Consider the following 21,037-nt stretch of genomic DNA (forward strand, 5'->3'; position numbering starts at 1 on the left):
ACTTTATACCTACAGACTTTATCTCAGCTTTGTCGGGCGAGTATTTTTTTAACGATTTTGATCAAGCTGGTGATTAACGGATATTTACATTGTACAAAGCTGAAATATATACAATTACTTTGTTATATAACCAGGAACCAGGTTAATAAAACTAGTATAAGACAGTGTTCAAAACGTCGTGGATTCTATTCATCGGTAACCATATCCCTGCAAACTAAGTTTAGAGGGTATACATGATTGTTTCCTTCTATTCGTCCGTCTGTCCGTTCGCAAGACTGCCCATACATTCTGTAAGCACAACTCCTAACTGCTCTATAGATTTTAAATATGAAATCTTGAAGAAAGAGATGGGCATCATAAGAGGATATGATTATGATAACAATAATTGCCGGATGCTGCAACCAACAGTTGTCAATTCACGTAAAGAATTTTTAAATAACATGTGCATGTACACCTCTTACGAAAACTATTCAACGGATTGGAATAAATCTAAATTTAAAAGAAAGATAAGGTGTCATTTGCTAGATGAAGAAAGATAATTATTGCTGAATACATACAAATTCTATGACAAGCCATTTTAGAACCGACACCCCCCCCCCCCACACACACACACACATTTATAGATATTGGTATACATAATTGAATTATAGATATTGGTATACATAATTGAATTATGCACGTGTTGATAAAAATCTATTCACCAGTTGATAACAATTGATATATGGAGAATTAAGTCCACAATGACCTGCAATAAAGACCTAACTATTTTAGGTGTGCATGTTCTTTTAAAAAGCACAACTCGCAAACCACTCAATGGATTTTAATGAAATCTTATTAGAAGGTTATTTAATCAGTGTCTGTTACACGGAAGATTTTTACCATCATCTTGCATATATAAATCCTTGTATAGACATATATTTTTTCAATTATTTATTAGTGCTTGAAATAATGTAAAAATAACAAATTTAAATCATTTTAACATAATTTTGACATAAGATTTTGTATGGTAAATTACAAACATTATAGATATAGGAATCGTTTGGGTACAGCATGTATAAATAATCAAAATCGTTAAGGGATAATTAATTTGTTCAAGGATGTGGGGATAGTTTCTGTGGGTTTCTGGTAACCAATGCGAGGCTAGCTAGCTGAACACGGAACTTCCACGCAATTAAACGGGAATTTAGTCTATAATTACAAACAAAACTAAGTTTCCGGTATTGATATTTGCCAAGTTGAAACACTGAGAAATCATCCCCTGGAGAAACATATCTGTAATTGTAAGACGAGACTACAATGTCAGCACACGATGATTGAAACTATAATGCAAATATAAGAAGACAATCAATTGTAAGAAATTTCGGCTCTGTATCGTGTTTTAACTAGAGACTAGAGTTATTCGTTGATGTCTAGGATCATCTTCACCACTATAGTTCTTGTTTTTGTACACACCTTTGAACCTTTAGCTTTGCGACTTTGTAGATAAGTCAGTAACTTCTTCTGTTGCCTGTGGTTAAGTAAAGCTAATGTGACTTTTTTTTACCCTTGAACTGGACTGACTAGCTCTTCTGGTCAGAGATGGGTTTCAAATGCGAGGAAGGGAATGGTCGTACACAATGTAAGTGCAAGCAAAGTCAGAAGAAAAAGTATCTGGTTCCCTTTTCAACAAATAAGACTTCATGCCATTAATCATTTCACCAATTTTTTTTAAGGATTTTTTCATCAATAATAAGTGAGAAATGGCAAAGAGCATTCCAAATATTTGTAAAATTATTGGAAGAACTGTTCCAGGTTTGGCTTAGATTGCAGGGTTTTATCAGGATCCTTCCAACCTGAAGTATTTTTGAAACATAACGTAGACTTCTTTTAAACATTTTGTCCAACCTGCATTTATACAATGCTGAAGCTTTAATGTACCCATATGTACATGTAGTGTTTTGCTTGGTCAAAAGGTTCTCATGTGTCAGTATGATGAATTTTTAGACATATTTCAATAAATTTAAGGGTGAGATTTGCTCGCTTATTATTTTCAAAGTAATTGATTAAATTACAATTACTTTACCAAATGTACAATTAAATTAAATCAATTGATTAAATTTATGATTACATTGGTAAAGTAAATATATTTACACTGTGGTTTTTTTTTCACATCTTTAGGCACAGTAAAATAATCCAGAAAGGACATGGTCTTATCCCTGTTATGCACATGAACTATTGCCAAAGTTTTTTTTTCTTTTAAACATATGAATTCTGTTTTGAACTGTGAACATTAAATCAGAATATCCAATTAAGATTTTTTTGTTAAATAAACAATCTACCCCATCATGTGCAAGTGGCTAAAATCAATGTTGAAGACTCCAGAGTTAGAAATAGTAGCCTGCCCGCCTGCCTGAGACTAGCTATTTTTTGGCAGGGCTGGCTGATTTAAGCAAAAATCTATATAACCATATAGTAAATATATTGAAAAATTGTATTCAGTACTGGCTAGAATTTAATTGAGTCTCCTATCCTGTAAGAAGACTTGACAGTCTTGTTAAATCATATTCTGGATTCAGAAACTGATTTACTTGTACCTGATAAAAGAATTTTTCCTATTTCCCAAACAATGTTTATTTCAATCAGGTAGTGACTGAAATACTTTAAAGTGCTAGAATTGACAAATTGACTTTTGTTTACACTTATCCAATTGCCATGTGACTTTTTTGGGGGAAAATTGGTAAATAAATAGAAAAGAAAATTGCTTGTAAAAAAGCATGCATGATAATGAAATACTGACATTGATGTACATGTACACGTGTAAGCATAGTAGACCCAATTGATAATAAAACCATTACTTGTAATGCTCCTTTAAGAAGTGTATAAAAGACTTAAAGCAACCAGCTTCAAACAGAAAAAAATAAGTGATACGCAAAATTATGAAAAATATAATAACTGCTATTAGGTAATAGAAAAAACCATACATCCATCGTACAGTTCAGAGACTTTATACATGTATCTACATGTATCATATTCTTTTAGTACATGTACATTATGTCTACTGACAGCTCTTACTGAACATCAATCTCATCAGAAGTCTGACCAAATATTCAGTCAAGTTGGCACTCATGCTTAGTTCATAACCATTAGCAATGTTTGGTATTTCTTTGGTATAGTGCAGAAAAAACTTGTCACTTGCACCAGGCTGGACTTTATTCCAAAATCCCATATACAGTAACATGTAAGGCAAGTTATTTGGATGGCAGTACCCTTATCTTAGAATGTTCTGATTTGTCTTCATGCATATACATACATGTACAATGTACATGTGAATTATGTAATTAATATGAGTTAGGTGTAACCTGTAAGAGGACGAAGTTGAACATATTGATATTAAAAACAAAATAATGCTGTTTACAGTTTTACAGCTAGGATTTATTTTCTTCATAATTTAACAAAACCTTAAAGTGCAAGTTGAAAACATTTTAATGTTGTTAGTTAAAGATATGAAACTAAAAAAGATCTTTGCTTTGTATTACTCTTGGTATTACAAGTTTAATTTCCTGTCAGACTGTTATTATCGTAACTGTCAATGGACAATTTTTAAAAGTTGTGTTTACCACAGATTTGAAATTATGTAGATTATACATGAATTATTTCTTGTACTTTAAAATTGTATACATTATTTTGATAAGTCTGATTAAAGATAATATCTTCAGCAAAAGACGTTTGTAGTGGTATTGTAAGAGCTAATTTAGTCTAGTGACAAACTGGGAATTTTTCGTGCCGTTTTTTTGCCTCTGTAATAGAGATCAACCTACTTTCACAGTTTTGAACTTATGATTGTTCCACAAATAGAATTAAAATTTTTACGAAAATAATATTCATGACAGTTAAATTTTTTGCATTACAGGTCCAAACGCTGTTTACAGTAGACATGTCTTAGATATTTTCATGTCTACTTTCAGTAATAAATGCAGTGAAAAAAGAAAATGTCAATATTCAAGAAACTCCTTGGGAACCAGGATGCCCCTGCACAGAAAGCAACACCAGCTGGACTCCAAACAATGGGAGCACAGCTTCAAAGGAGGTTTGCAAGAGGTGTCCAGTACAACAGTAAGGATCAATACACATTTAGATTTTTATCTCTGCTTTGTATATACATGTACATTGTATTTATACCTATGAAAGTGTCTGAAATAAAAAAAAAGAGACATGTATTAGAAAAACGTGTACACCCTATAAGTTAAGATGACTGCAGTTTGATTAGTCAAATGAACCTTTTAATCTCCATTCAACATATTGATTAAGATTTACTTAGTGTAGATTAAGTAAATCTGTCAAGAAATAAGTACAAGTTTTGAATGTTGAACTCAGGGAGAATACTGGAAGTTATTTAAAGGGAAATCAAGGGAACCAGGATTTTAACAGTAATCAAAAGGTATATTATCAAAGGATGGACCAGGTGCTTTGGTAGGGTAAGCGTCATTTGGTTTTCGAGAAACACCTGCTGAGTAGTTCATAAAATGTTATGTCTGTGGTAAATGAAGAAGGAGAGGAAACGTGCAAGTTAAACAGAGGTATAAAATCCTTATTAATCTTTAGAACATTCAAAATGTAGTGCTTAAATAATGAATTTTCTATGATTAACTTTCAGTGAAGATAGTTATAAGAGGTGACAGGAACGTGGGGAAGACATGTCTATTTCATCGTCTACAAGGTGAAAAGTTCAAAGAGGAGTATATGCCAACAGATGAAATTCAGGTATGAGCACTCTTTTTTAACATAACAAAACATATTTGGGCTTGCATTAAGGGACATACAATGGTTAGTTTCACTAACTAGTACATATAATAGTTAGTGGATTAGCTTCATTACATAATATTTGTTAACAGATTCACTTGAAATTTTGTAGGTTTTTTTTTTAATTAAAAGAAAAATTTTACTTTGAAGAGTTGTTTACATGTATATGACATTGATAATTTACATAAGCTCTATTAGTACATGTATGCCCTGAGAAGTTTTTTCAAATGTATGACTTTTTTTAATTTTGAAAAAGAAAATGCAGTACCAGTACATATTTTTATATGGACAGAACATCAGTGATGTCCTATATATGTACATTGTAGAGTGTAAGACCAGAACTATGTATGAATGGCTAAAAAATATTTTGACAGAAGTGACAAAATGCTTCTATACGGAAGGAGGCAATTGCGGAAGGGCAGAGACACTGTTTTGTCTTTGACTACTTCAATAGATATGCTTTTATATCTATGTATTTATTCAATAGTAATTTGGAAATTATTGGCTGTGTAGAAGTGTATTAAGCTTTCCCAGAACAAAGTCTCACACATTCTCCTCACTGAATGAGACTTTGCCCATAGCAACATGGCAGTGCACCGTAAACACTGAATGAGTTCTGTCAATCATGGGCATAGCCTAAAATCATATTACAAGTAGATGTATTCTTGTAGGTAGCTAATATCCAGTGGAATTATAAAACAACAGACGATGTAGTAAAAGTGGAAATATGGGATGTCGTGGATAAAGGAAAGAAAAGGAAGAAATCGGAAGGACTCAAACTGGATAATAATGCTAAGGTTTGAATTTAGAAAGATAAATATTACAATGGAACCTGTCTAATCCAACAGCTCAATATTCTGAACTCCTTTTGACTGATACTTTAATGGTATTACAGTTGATCTTTGATGTCATGTCAAATACTACTTCTCAGCTTCAATCAGTTTTACACTAATTCATGTAAGGAAGCATTAGGTATTATATGTCAATAGAATATGTAAGGGTACCACTACAAAAATGACAAGGCACATCAAAAATTCATTTTATCAGAAATTTATACACCATGATTATGTCAGTGTTCATTGTGACTTTTTTTAACTTTTGCTTCATGTCGTTTCTATTCTACAATATGTACTAGAGACACTGTCAGTTGATCATTAAACATGAAATTATGTAGCTCATTGATCAGTAAATATGTAAATAGCTAAAGTATAACAACAATAAAAAAAATAGATTTATCAATTTAAACATGAAAGTCATATATTAAACTGTACACATACGCATTGTCTTTGAAATTTATAATGAACTGTAAATAAGGCAGTTAATGCTTGCATTTACTATGGCTTTTTTATAATTTTTGCAACAGTATTTTAAAAAATATATATATTAATTTTCCTTCATTAAAGAGTAGTTTAAATCATTTTTTACCACTCGATATGGTAGAATTAAAATTCAACATGTGAGCTTTAGCGAGCATGTTGAAATCTTAAATTCATCATTGAGACTGGATAATAATTTAAATCAAGAATAGGCTTAAGGAAAATCAGTTTCTCCTATGAAATCTATAGAAACCTTGGAAAGTGTTAAATGATGGCGGAACTCTCCCTGAAAAAGTCACATGCATTTTTAATCACAGGCTTAGAATTGGAAAATAATTTTCCTTATTCATTATAATGACAAAAATTTATCATTTCACAGTGACTTAGTCATATGCCTTTTGAGTCAACAAGTTGTATTTTTGGATTTTTCATTTATCCAAAAAAATTATGTCACCAGTTCATAACTGGAACTTCCCTACTGTTTCTGAACACTACACAAAAATATAGTCCAAATGTAATTCTTTTATATTATTTATTACATCTTTCATAACCTGTTAATATGTTTCTGGCAATTATTCGGCTCAATAATATTCTATTATTTCTGCAAATAAAATTAAGATCTAGTCTTCAAAATTGAACAGAAGTTTTTAGGGACTCCTTTTTGGATGTTTAGTAATAAATTAGCTTTTACGGAATGAAGTTCTTGTAGTAAAGTGTCAAGAAGCATTATATATACTTAGCATGTTCCATTTAATACAATTATCAGTCCAATCTCCATCTTATCATCAATATTTTATGATAAATAAACAGGAAGTGAAGAGCAGTAATTTTAACCAAGTAAAATTGGCAAGAAGATTTAAATTGATAAAAAGTGTCTAGTTTTAAAAATCATATATTGATTCTTAAGCTGAAATTAGTTCCATTTGAGTATATTAAAGTGTAGGATAATACTCTGTTTAAGTACTTTTGAATGTGATTGCAAATTAATTTTGGACAGGTTTAAAAAAATTGGGAAAAGGGTAAAAAAGAACAAAATTTGTAAATGTGTGGGTGGAGTTGGATACTGTTTAACTTTTGATTACAGTTTTTATGTTAGAAATATGTGATTGACATTCCGTTTATACATATTACAAAAAAAAGCAGTTCTAAATAATATGGGAAATGCAACTGTATGATTGTAGTTGTATTTTACATCACAAAATCTTTTAAAGTTTGTTCATGCTACAGTTTTCACAAGAATCCAAACCCCCTGTGCTGACTGCACTTTGATTTTACCACAGGAGCCACCTCCAGAAGAGCCGTGTTTAGATGCAGAATTTATGGATGTGTACAAAGGTTGTCACGGTGTTATTATGGTGTATGATATTACTAAACAGTGGTATGATGTTGTTCTTATAATGTCTGATATAAGAGAGTCAAGTATTTAATCTGGAAAAAAGTAACGTCTTATAAAGCTGAAAATAGAAAACATTGCATTTTTGTCCTCCAATATAACAAAGATGATGGGATAAGTTTTCCTGAGTTATTTACTTATACATTAAATCCTGGGCATGTATAGACAATTGCAGTGCACTAACTTCTCATAAAATTGATTTATGGATGAGACTTGGAACTGCGGGAAAATGCCAGGCTGTTCATTTTTAATTTTATGTGTGTGTCTTTAATGCAACAAAATTTAAACGGAAAATGAAGCGGACAATGTCCTTGCAACTTCAAAACATTGTAAAGTTTTTAATGTCCCAACAGAAAGTTATATTCAGTCAGTGACTATATATCACTTGTAAATACATGTATATGGTCAATGGATTTTGACTGCTCAAATAGAACAGTTGCAGTATATATTATAATGAGATGGCACAATCCAGTCTCTATGCACTTTCTGGATATTTGAGTATCGTTAATCTTACTCTGATAGTCACTCATTTAATAGGAGAAATAAATAGTGATATAATTGAAGAGGGATGTGCTGGTTAGCAACTTAAAAAAAGATGTTTTTCTTGAAATCAAAATTATATAATTTTTACATTATATCCTTTCTTGCACAGGACCTTTACCTACATTGAAAGAGAGGTAGAGAAAGTTCCAGAGCACATTCCAGTTTTAGTTCTTGGTAACCATAGAGATATGGGACACCATCGGACAGTTGCAGAAGACAAGGCCCGCTATTTCTGTCATCATTATGACAGGTTGGTTAAAATGTTGTATTATTTCAAAGCAATGTCTCTAATGAGTTTTGAAACATTCTACAATGGGCAAACTATTTTTTGTGGGGTTTTTAATTTTTGTGTTTTTTTATGGTTCATTCAACTACAGATTAATAGTCCTATTGCAAACGTGAAATTTCCATTAAAGACAGTAATTACAAGCTCAAAATTTAAATACCCATTAACTAATGCAAACTTCAGAAACCAAGGAGGTTTTCACTAAAGAAAAAAAAAGTCACAGAACTGATACATTGAAATACAACCATTTAGGGAACAAAAACACAATTTGACTTTTTATTATAGAATACTGTAAATTTAAAAATTATTGCAATGTTTTCATTATTGCAAAAATGTGACTTGTTTGTTATTGCAATGACTAAAATTTGCAACAAGGAATTGTTGTTATTTCTGAAACTGGAATTTTATTGGTATGTTAAATATATCATTGAATTTGATCTTTAAAGTCAAAATCCTAATCAGATATGTAGATTTTAGTTTCTAAATTAACATTATCATATCTGGTATTTGTGATATGATGTATAGCAGTACAGGTACCAGGCAATTACATTGCAATAGATATCAATTATTTGACACAAAAAAAAAACACTTCCCTGCAAATGAAAACAAAACTTATCAAGCAAGATCAGCATTTTAATCATGAAATAAGGCCCCTTTGTTCAAACTATTACATACTTTTATGAGTTACTTTGAAGCATGAAGATATCAGATATCAAATTTATTAAAGTACCGGTATGAATATGATAGTGGAGTACATTATGTATAAGATGATAGAAGCTCCTTTTATCCATGAAATCTGATTTCAGTAAACAAGAGACTACGATTTATTAGAAAATTAAAAACATACATGTATAGTGTGGTAGTATTATTTTTCATGCTTTTATCTTAGTACATTTAATATAATTGCAGACCAGAAGGTTCAGCACAGGTTAGATATGCAGAGTCTTCCATGTGTAATGGTTTTGGTCTGAGATATCTTCACAAATTCTTCAATCTTCCATATCTTCAGTTACAGGTACTCCATGTCGTTGCACTATGCAGTATTTTATTAATATCTCACTATATATTAGAATATAGACACCATTGGAAGTTAATCGCTCACAGATATTATCAATTTCATTCTTATATGAATTGTTATGTTTCAGCCATTCCAATGTTCGCAGTATTATGAACTTTTTATGGAATCAAGACTCATCTTTATAACATTTTTATTTCTCTTATCCAACAAAGATTTTCAGATTGATAAATTAACTTAGTGATCTTGAATTGGATAGGTAGGGTAGCAGGAAACAGACATATTATTTTTTGGCCTTACCTGTATTTACTTTGACATACTGTAAACTTTTTGGATGGACTAATTGCCCTTATATGTTAGTTCTTGCTTTGACAAATAGGGAACATTTGTAATGCTACATTTTTATATGCCCTCAGGATCCTGTTTTAAATTTGAAGGTTTTAAGTAGCAGTCTTTATAAAAATCAGACAGGAGGTGATTATGCATGTCGAAAACCCACCAAATTCAGTTTAATTTCTTTTTCAGAATCAGTTACTGACCACTTAACCAGTGATAGTTTTTCATTTGGGTGTTGCGCTTCTGAGATAAAATGCATATAGATTGTACATGAAATTGGCACTCAGAAAGAGTTATCTTTCTTAATTTGGTTCCATTTGGCTGATTTCAGTGAGAGATGAATGTATGATTTTCTAAAATGTGTAGATTTGAATGGAGAAATGATTATCATTATGTGAAAGTATAACATATGTAGACTGAAAAAGCATCATTTGTTTGGTGGGTTCCTCTTCACCATGAATCACTTTACCATTAGCAATGTCTGAATTTTATGTTGACTGGTACTTAATCTGTTTAAATTTTGTAGAGAGAATCTTTGCTCAAACAACTAGAAGTTAATGCTGTGGACATGTCATCAACATTAGAAGAGTTAGATATCCATGAAGAATCAGAGGAACAAAACTATGATGTGTAAGAAAGATTTTTAACAAGAATAAGTTTCTTTTACCATTTAGAGGATTTCCAGTTTTCCAAATCTGGATTTTTCTATGATGATTCTTTTTGACTGTTTATTATATCCCCACTTGAAAAATAGGAGTATATAGTGAACATGGTGTCTGTTCGCCCATTCGTCCATCCCCTGTTCTAATCTGCAACTCCTCTGTAACTGCTGTTTGGAATTTGATTAAACTTTAACAGATTCTTTATTACATAATGCTATTGTGACCTCCTGTTTTGTTTTCCCTTCTGAATGACTTTTGGGGCTTCCTGATGCAAAATATGGACTTTGTCATCTGTTGACAAAAGGGGGAACTCTCTTCTAATCCGCAACTTCTCTGAAACCGCTGAATGAAATTAGATGCAACTTTTAAAGATTTATTATTACATAATGCCATTGTGCACCACATCTTTTTTTTCCCCATCTGAATGACTTTTTGGGTTTCCTGATGCAAGATGTGGACTTGGTCATTTTCAATCAAGGGGGATTCTCTTCTTATTCGCAACTTTTCTGAAAACCGCTAAATGGAATTTGATGAAAATTTCACAGATTCTTTATTTTGTGAAGTCAATGTTCACCTTCAATTTTGTTTTCCCATCTGAATGTTTAAATCACCTGTGGGGTACTCTATATGGTTTCTGGATAGGGAAGCAGGGGGTATCACTAAGTGAGCTTTGCTCACAGTTTTTCTAGTTTACATCTGATTATACCAGTTTCTTTGTAAAATTGTCCTTGTTTTATTAATTATGTAGTTTGTCAATTTAATAGTGGCTCTTTGGTCATTTAATTGTCTAAATATTTTTTTAGGATATTAATGTTTTTCCGACACAGTCGGTATTGAGTTCGCAATGACATCATGTGACATTCATGATGCTTAACCATAGCAACCTAATCAATGTAGCTTACAACCTTGCATTTCATTGGACAACTGTGATTGCAACCATGAAATTTAAGGCTCCATGGGGGGCATCGGTGTCCTTGATATTTTCGATCACTTTTATTTATTGAGTTATCTTTTATAATTTGAATAATTGGAAACAGTTTACTTGTTGAACCAATAAAATATTTGAGTTTTTAATCAGTTTTGGGTATTAAAGCGAGAATATGCATCAGCTATCTTTTTTAAAGATAGTACTTGTTATTTATACACTGTCGTAGTGATCAGCAATATTTTTTTCTTCTAATCAAAATATGATTGGTTAGCGATTGTATTCTGAAGTGACAGTAAATGTAGAAATAACTATTGTCAGATTATTTTTGCTTTGTTTATGATCAAGAAATATCGGTAAAAATATCCTCAATACAAATAGTTATTTTAATTTTTATTTGAGAGAACTTATTGAAAAAGTTCCATTAAAGCAAAACCTCTCCCCCCTCCCCCCCACCGCCATATTTCAAAAATGATACATCACAGATTTTTTTCCATCACTATTGAATGAATAATTTCTCTAGAAAGTCAAGGAACATTTTAAATAATGCAGATACATGTAATTAAGAGTGAAAGATCACACTATGTTTTAGTTAACACTACAGTTGAACCCATAAATATTCAGATTACAGTTATATAAACAGGTTTTTATAGCTTCCGTCCAAAGAATATGATAACTGACTATTGCCACACAAAAATGATGATAGATGTGTGCTTTTTTTATACCCCTGCTCTGAAAGAGTATACCTTTGTCCTTGTTTCGGTAACACCTTTTTCTGTCAGTTTTCTCAGCAACTACTTATCACAGCAGCTTGAAATGTTAACACATTCTTCCTGTAGGTATGCCATATCATGGGATATTTTTTTTTGGAAAAATTGGACAACAAATTCCTGTTTACCAGAGACATCATCAACAAATTCCTGTTTACCAGAGACATCGTTTATTTTTTTACTTTATATTTTTTGCAAGTTTAAATTTTCATCAGACTACTCATCATATAGTGGGATTCATTTTTGGAAAAATTTGACAACAACTTTCTGTTTACCAAGAACTTTGTTTATTTTCTTTATATCGTGAATGAAAGCAAGGGATATCACTAGTGAGCCATCACTCACAGATTTATTGTTTGTTATATTTAATTGATATTGTAATATGGGTAGTTTTAAGAACCTCTGAAAGAAGCAAGGAAGGGTCTGAGAACTAAGTTAAAAACAAGTAATTATTTTAGTTAGTCTTACTTTAACAGGTTCATAGACAACATTAGCAATAAGCGTAAGCAGGAAAAGGGGGATGGAGCTGAGCCATCAACATCTAATCACAAACATGAAGTTGTTGCCGAAAAAGTTGTAAAAGGTAAGTATTTAAATTTCATTTAATTTTGATTTATGAAAGAAATAAAAGGATGCTGTTTGTAGCTTTTATAGTACTGTAAATATGGAAAATGTTGGGTCAGCTTCTTTGTAGGTTATCTACTTTTCAACAGTCTTAACTTTCAATTGTTTGAAGAAAATATTAGCATTACAAGTGTCACCATGAGAATAGCCAAATCAAACTTTGGTGAAAGTTTCTTAGGGTAAAGTCTTAGGTCTATTCTAGTTAGACATGTGAGGGATGGAGGGGTTAAGACACATATATTTTTTATTTAGTTTTGTGCAATATTCCAATATAGAAACTTTATATATATTCAGTTCTGAAAAGGTATTTTATTAACCCCTATCATGGCTAAATTTTCAATGAAAAAAATGGACAGTTTTACTGAAATGAAATGTCCCATCATTTTCAGTGCCAAAATCAATATCTATGCCAGCCCTTCAACATACATCTATACCAGTAACTGCAAGTAAATCAGAATCTAATACACCAGCGATACCCGAAGCTACCCCACCAGCCAGCATACCAAATGAGAAGCTTTCCAAGCCTGTTCAAGAGCCACCAGCTCCAAAGCCAATCCATAAACCTCAGGAACCAGAGCAGAAACAAGGCTTCTTCTCTAGGCTCTTCAAAAGTAAAGAACAACCTGTGGAAAGTAAAGTTGCTAAAGGTACATAAAGAATTTACTGAATGCTTATTTCACAAGGTATACAAAAGTGATAATTGATAAGATGAACATACTGTTGTCTGCACTGTAAATTCTGAGACATGTTTTATTTTGATTATTTGAAAAAAAATTTAGTAGATGATTTTGACTTCATTGCACCATAAATTGTTAAAAAAAAAGTTCTGTTTTGTTTTTGTTTTTGTTTGTTTTTTTTGTAGTTTCCCAATTAATCTGCTTTCATATAGTTTTGAATTCAGGATTGTTAGTAGAACTATATAAATTATTCACAACAACTTTATTTTCACCTAACAGGTCTAACTGAGAACCAAAAAATGAAAAATTGAACTGCTACGAACATTTTACAAAGGGCAGTGTTTAGAAAACAGTCTTTGCCATCTAAATTTCAGATACAAGCCCCTACTATTAATCTGAAAAGGATTTTTTATAAAGGATACATTGGCTTGGAAGCAAAATTTTTGCAAGCCTGCTGCTATTTTTACCAGCATTGGCTGGTGGGCTGGTCCCAGTTTCAAAGACTGAGAAAATGAGAATGTTTTCCCTTCATCACAATGATAAGTTGTATCACATTATAGCTGAAATATTTCTGCTCGGACATTAAACCCCAACAAACAAACAAACAAACATATTTCAGAGGCAGTAAAAGAGGATGTCCCAGTTACAAGTGTGGATGAGTTCATTCCAGATGGAGGGGACATTGATGCTAGTTTTCTGGATGATTCCAAAGATACGAAAGATCCAGGAAAGATAAAAAATACGGAAGACAGTGATAGGTTTATATCTCTTTAACCTGTTATTATCATAGAAAATACACTATTAAAATATCATCTACAAACACCCACCAAGAACTTTATCAGTCATCTAAAAATTGCACAGACTGATACTGTACTGATTAAATGATCAAAATGTGTTCCATTCATTAAGGCACACACCATTTTCTTCTCGAGAGGAGGGGGCTGGGATTTTATGTTGAATTAGAAAAAAAAATATTGCACGAGCTCTAAAGTAATGCTTTTTTTTCCAGCTGCAGCCGAAGTCAGAAATTTTTATTTGAAAATATCTACATTGTGAAGTTATGGGGGAAATACACTGAATCATACTATTTTTCTGTCCATGGCTGAGAAATAAAAAAATCTTTTGCTCAAATTTGGAATCATTTAATTTTATCAACCCCCTCTCTTTATAAAAATGGTCTAGAGATTTAAAAATGCCTTAGAGATTTGAAAAAAAAAACATGCATAACAGAAAACAACTTGTGAAAAAAAATAGATTATGAAAAAATTGTTAAAATTATGGGCTTGGTTAGGATGGTCAATAAGCATGCAGGTCAGTCATAATGATGGTGTACAATCATGTGAAAATAGAGTTGGTTTAAAGTTTGTGGCTAAAATGGTAGTAAAAATGATGTTTGATTAAATTACACAGATCTTAATTTTCACTATTGGGTAAGATTGGGATGACTGTAAGATTCAAATGGTATAATGTTATGCATATATGTATTTGAGTTTCTGTTTCCAGTGAAGAGGAAGGAAACCCTATGGTGGCAGGGTTTCAGGACGATTTTGATTCAGATGATGATTTCACACAAACTCAGCATCCTCAAGTCGCTAGTGATGACAGTGACTTAGACAATGATAGTGATTTAGTACCTTCTAAATCGAATGTTCAAAGGACTGTAAGTTCTGATTCAAGTGGGAAGCTTTCCATTGATTCAGATCAAAAACATTCTACTAACTCAGATTTTAAACATACAACAGAATCAGTCAGCAAGCATTCTAGTGATAAAGAACCAAAAGTTAATGAAATTCAGGATAGTGATTCAGATGATGACATTCCAGTAACTAAAGATGAATCAGATAATAAAGGAGAAACTCAAAACACACAAGTTGCAGTGGCTTTAGACAACTCTGACGTAGATGACAATGAAAATATTGAAGTGGCTGTAATAGCTGATGTTTCTGACATTGAAGAAGATGATGCTCAGCCAACAGTGACTGTTGCCGTGGATGAAGATATCAGTGAAGATGAAGGGACCAATAAGGTTGTTGATAATGTAGTTGAAGATGTTTTGTCTGATCCTGCTGTAAATGGGGAATCCAATATTGCTCAACAGCCTGACTTTGGTGATTGGTTGGATGAGTTAGAAAAAAAGGTCAGTTATTTCCTAGGTTGGTGAAATCGTCACTGGACAACTCATTTGGTTTTCAACGTAGTCAATATTCTTGAGCAAAAGGAATGAAATTTCATTATCATAATCAACTATTCAAGAGTAAGAGGCATTCTAAGGAAATCAAAGCATATTATGGTTCCGAGAAATAGAGAAATGGATTGTTTTGTTTGTAAAGTATTCATTCTGTATTAGATTCTCAATCAATGCAAATTGTAAAAAAAATTGATCATCAACCATATGAACTGATATTCAATTCATTTTATTTATCTGTATGAATGTAGTGTAGACTATTAAATGATAGACGATAACTTAAAAACTATTTAGAGGTACATGTATGGTTTATAGTATAGTTCAAATGACAAAAATATTTTTCAAATCTGTTTAGTCAGAAACATGCAATTCCTTTGTATATGTACTGTATTTTAATAGTTATTATGATTTTAATCAGAAACAACTTGCAAAAATGGAATCAGACTTGGTAAATATGCTAAATGTGGGAAATATGGGACATTGGGAACTAATTAGTTAATTATAATGGGGAAAAAGCAGATAGGGTTAATTACATTGGCATGTAGTTAACTTTATACAGACTTTTCATATTTTCATTAAGTGGACAAATATAATGAAGGAAAAAAATAAATTACAGTAATTTTTGTTTTTGTTTTTTTTTTCCAATCCTATTCGACTTCTCTTTTTTGTTGAAGAAAAGATTTATTGAAATAGAGAGTATGGAAATACTAACTGCATGTATTGTAGCAAAGCCTGGTCGTATCAATTACTAATCAATTCCAACCAATTTTAACAGTTTATTAGTAAATTAGAAAAACACATTAGTTAGATCAAGACATGACTACTGGTCAAAAAGTAGTTCTCACTCTCAGATTTTTCCTTCCAGTAGATTTTTTGTCATCTCCTGTACAAAAAATGTACAAATTTGAATAAAATTAGCTGGCACGTCTGTAAGAATATATTCAGTTATGAAAATGGTGAGGTCTACTTTATGGAGAATAGAGATATGACCAATTAGCTGAAATAAGCACTCCTTTTCATTTACCTCCAAAACTTAATTGATCATGTTAACAGCGAAAGATCTGGTGGTGCCAAATTTGGTTTTGTTATGTTTTGGTTTTTTTTCGGGGGGGGGGGGAAATATTGAAATAAAAGTTAAAACCAAATTTTAAATTCCTAATGACATGTGAATTTTCCCTGCTAATTATAGATATAATCGGATAACTTACTTTAATTCAACATTCAACATTCAATCTATGGTTTTACTGTTGCCAACATATTTTGCAGTACTTAAAGAGTACTTGGTAGGGCTACCAAGTTGTCTATAAAATTTTCTTCTTCTTATAACTTGGAATAATCGAGTGAACCAAACGAAATTTTACTAGTATATTTGAACCATTTGTCAAGACCTTGATGTTATGCCTTTTTCCTTTCCAGCACCATCCATTGCAGTACACTGCTAAACAGTAGTTGGCCAGCTTTAATGAATAATTGTTTACTTCACTGAACATTTTAAAATCATATACTGAATTATCTGTTGAAAATAAGATTAGTTTTAAACTATACACAATGAGATTTAGTTCTTTCACTACCACATAATTTTAAAGCATGTTGTGAGTTGCTTAGGGTTTATGTTATTAATAATATGTAGCGTGCATAATTAGAAGATACATGCATGTTGGTACATGTGTAAATATAGTAATGTAAAAAAAGACAGTAGTGGAAATATTAGAAGGTACATTTTTGTATATATATTTTGATATACTTATATATACTTGTATATTTATTTCCTTTGGTTTCAATTAGATAAAATATCTTATCTTATAATTACACTAATGCATCCCATGTTCTTAATGGTACAGTATGTTAATATTGATGTTTTTTTTTAACCTTTTTAGAGTGCTGTGGATGAGAGCAAAAGTCATAAATCAAAAGTCAAAAGTAAGTACATTTACACTAGTCTGTAGACAGGGGTTAGACAGTAACCTAGGAATGAGGGAATGGAAAGCTGGTTTAAGGGGGGGTCACAATAAGTTAGAATAGATTTCTGACTGTCCCTATTGATCCCTTTCTTATGGAAACAAAATTTATATTGGACTTAAGAATTGACTCTTTTTTCCAATGATGTCAGTCAAATCCAAATGTTATAATTTACACAAAACTAATAATTTATTTAAAGCCATACAGTTTTTAGGGTATTTGATTTTATTCTAGCTCCCACTTGCAAACGTAGGTATTTTATTGCTACTTCAAATAATAAAAAATCAAATGATATTTTGATAGGTGAGATATCAGGCACTGAGTCAACTAAGAAAAAGAAAAAGAAGAAAAAAGAGGACTCGGTAAGTAGTCTTCAGAAGGTGCGACCAGGAAAATGTTCATGAGGTTTTCATATTCATTTTTTTGTCCATCTGTCCGTCTGTCCATCCGTCATCAACACTTCAGACAATAACTCAAAAACACTTTCACCAACTTTTATGAAACTTTGGTGAATTGTTCATATCTATTGTGAGTATTGATGTAAGCTCCCTTTCGATTTTTATCAATTTCAGATTTTTTCGTTTGCATGTTATGAATTTTTGTACTTAAAAAAGGGTGAATTTTCAAGTTTTCGGGCAATAAGTGAATAACTCAAAAACACTTTCACCTACTTAAATGAAACTTTGGTGAATTGTTCATATCTATTGAAGTAAGCTCCCTCTCGATTTGTATAAATGTCAAATTTTACTTTTCCGTGTTACAAAGTTTTACTCTTAAAAAAAAAGGCAAAAACAGCAAAGGAAATTTATTTGTTGAAAAATTGTTGAAAACAGACCTTTTGTTATGATAGTGCCAAATTTTTTGTGCATTTTTTATTTACTTTTTTTTGAGGGGTGGGGGTGGGGGTGGGTATTTGACAGAGCTCACAGTATATTTAGTTGATCATATACATTCATTAAAAGCATAAGGACAATTACCATGCGCTTAAAGCACAGCTCTTTATTTTATGATAAACTATGAAAAGTAGAACATGTAGCATGAAGAATCTTAAACAGTAAGCTCTGTTACAAATTCAGAAAAAAAATATAGATTTATAGTTTAGTGAATGATGTGATTGACCGTCAGTAATTCCAAAATATTAAAAACAGATAATTCTAATAAGCATCATGGCAGTAGTCAACTTCATCTGTATTTCACAAAAAGACTGTTATTATTCAAAACCACTAGATATTGAACATAATTATTGTGGAAGAATTTGTGAACAATGTGGTTATCCTTTATTTTTAAATATCAGTAGTCCTTATGCTCTTTACCTTTCACAAATAGCATAATTTTAGGGTGATGAAGAAAAGAAGAAGACAAAGAAAAAGGACAAAAGTAGAACAAAGAAGGAGAAAAAGAAAAAGAAAAAAGATACAGATGAAGAAGATTTAGAAAACTTTTTAAATGATGTGCCCTCAAAACCAAGTGCTGGCTATGAATCTTTGTGATACAAAAGTTGACATTATTGACATTATCAACAATGAAAACTTCTTTTTGTGTAAACATTGGAAAAGATTTTCATTTGTTCAGGATCAACTTGAAAAACATATGTTGAGGATTAAGAACATTTTACAACAAGCATGAAAAACATAAAAAAGCATTTTATAATTTTTGTTTTTCACTTGTGAAAAGAGTATGTTTTCTTATGATTTTTGAAACCATCTTTCATATGTTTTACATGCTCATAAACATATTTCCATACTGGTCCTAAACATATGTTGCTATTTCTCCAGTATACCTTAGGTAAAGATTGGGATTAATTACAATTTAAGGTACTTACAGTAACCTTGATGTATTTCATATGGTGCAATAGTAATTATTTTATCGTTCAGTAAACTTTTTTTCCAAAATGAATGTGAATATTTAACAAAGAATGAAACATTATTATATAGATAGTAGCAATTTACCAAATGTTCCCAATGTAGTAAAAATTTAAGATAATTCACACTGTAAAATAAAGTCAGTAATTTCACTCTCGGACTTTCTCCTGCAAAAACGTCACAACACAAATATCAACCTGCCATTCACAAACTTTAAAATTCATGTTGAAAGTAGCAATGAATAATGGAGGAAATCTATATAATAAATAGGATAATCAATTGGTTATCGTGAATAACCAAAATATGGTCATGGGTGCAAAAGAACACCCAGATTTAAAGATTGCGGAACTTAATTATTAAACATTTAAGACTACCTACCAGTATGTTTTATGTGCTCGTTTTGTGATGGACACATTATGGTATGCCACTGTCTGTCCAACTGTCCATATATTATACAATTATTATTATTATTATACAACCCTCAAAGTCTTTTGGAGTCTTTATTGAAAAGTTGTTTTTGGTAAAATGTTTATCTTCATGAAAGGAACTTCATTTATTTTTTTTTCTGATTTTTCACTTTAGAGTTGTTTAAGTTTAAATACCAATGACAGGGAGTGGTCATATCATGTACTTAGTGCAGTAGTTTATCATGCAACTGATATGAAAGAAGACAGTATTAGTAACTTGTTACTGTATAGGTATATGATGATGTATAACATATCAATTATCACCAAAACAGAATTGAGAAGACAAGGGTATTTAAATTAGCCATAGTTTTGAACCTGTAATGCCCCAACTGAAATTTAAGAGCTGTATATTATAGTATTATTGCGTGTGATTTTCCATATTGGCTTAGATATTAGTCCTAGGCTAGCAATATTGGATTGAGGCATAGCCAAAGTCCAATATGGCTAGCCGAGGACCAATAACTCAGTCAATATGGAAAACCTTATGCAATTATACCTTTATTGACTAACTAGTCCAAAACCTTGTATTGGCCAAGCCAATATGGATTTTAACTAGTCCAATATGACATATTGGACGGCTATGTCCCATATTGACAGAATTTAGTATATTGTATTGTATTGGCAGTTTTGATCATATTTACGCCAATATTCGAACGTTAGTCAATAAAACATTTTAAAGAATGACCCTTGCAATTTTTTTTTAATTTACTTTTTGGTAACTTCCCAAACCAGTTACACAGTTACCTGGTTTTACGGTTTATTTTCATGTAATATAATAAGGTACGACTTATAAAATATCACCAAAACATTGTGTAATCTTGATCCTTGTTTTGGTATCTTCCAAGCCTTCCGTAACACAGTTACCTGGTCATGTATTTTTTTTTTCATGTTCATTCAAAATTTAATCCATAGATTGATTTATTTTGTCTTTTTGCATGTTTTGTGCAGAAAATAAAGATCCAGGGGAGTGTTCCAGAGTTTGAAAACCCCCTTTTTGAAAAGTTTTGTTAATTTTATGCAAAATGTGGGTAAAAATGAAAAGATTATAGCTTGGTACGACCCTTTATAAATTTTTGAATCACCACTCTTGCCCCTTTTTAGCTCACCTGGCCAAAGGCCACGTGAGCTATTGCCGTCACTTTTTCAATAACTGAAATGATCCATATTATTAGGACTACAAAAGTGTTTAGACTCCTTGTAAGAGTTATTGCCCTTGAAAGGGGAAAAATGACTGTTTT

The 21,037-nt window shown here is 31.5% G+C and overlaps 1 protein-coding gene across 2 annotated transcripts; it reads left to right on the top strand.

Annotated features, from left to right (window-relative positions):
- The first annotated feature begins 1,213 nt into the window (after positions 1-1,213).
- Positions 1,214-19,484, top strand: LOC148612185 (rab-like protein 6). 2 transcript variants are annotated; one of them, XM_088593415.1, is made up of 16 exons: positions 1,214-1,350; positions 3,945-4,092; positions 4,634-4,740; positions 5,451-5,576; positions 7,376-7,473; positions 8,141-8,281; positions 9,227-9,332; positions 10,195-10,298; positions 12,502-12,608; positions 13,039-13,296; positions 13,946-14,084; positions 14,830-15,463; positions 15,930-15,959; positions 17,389-17,431; positions 17,774-17,832; positions 18,808-19,484. In XM_088593415.1, exons 2-16 carry the CDS (start codon positions 3,969-3,971, stop codon positions 18,958-18,960), a joined length of 2,229 nt encoding a protein of 742 aa, XP_088449541.1. In that variant the 5' UTR covers positions 1,214-1,350; positions 3,945-3,968; the 3' UTR covers positions 18,961-19,484. The 2 variants fall into 2 exon arrangements, with proteins under 2 accessions (XP_088449541.1, XP_088449542.1); XM_088593416.1 differs by lacking the exon at positions 15,930-15,959.
- Positions 19,485-21,037: the final 1,553 nt, after the last annotated feature.

This window comes from Perna viridis, chromosome 7 (assembly GCF_037379345.1).
Source record: "Perna viridis isolate PV_CMFRI_1.1 ecotype Kerala chromosome 7, ASM3737934v1, whole genome shotgun sequence".
NCBI lineage: Eukaryota > Metazoa > Mollusca > Bivalvia > Mytilida > Mytilidae > Perna > Perna viridis.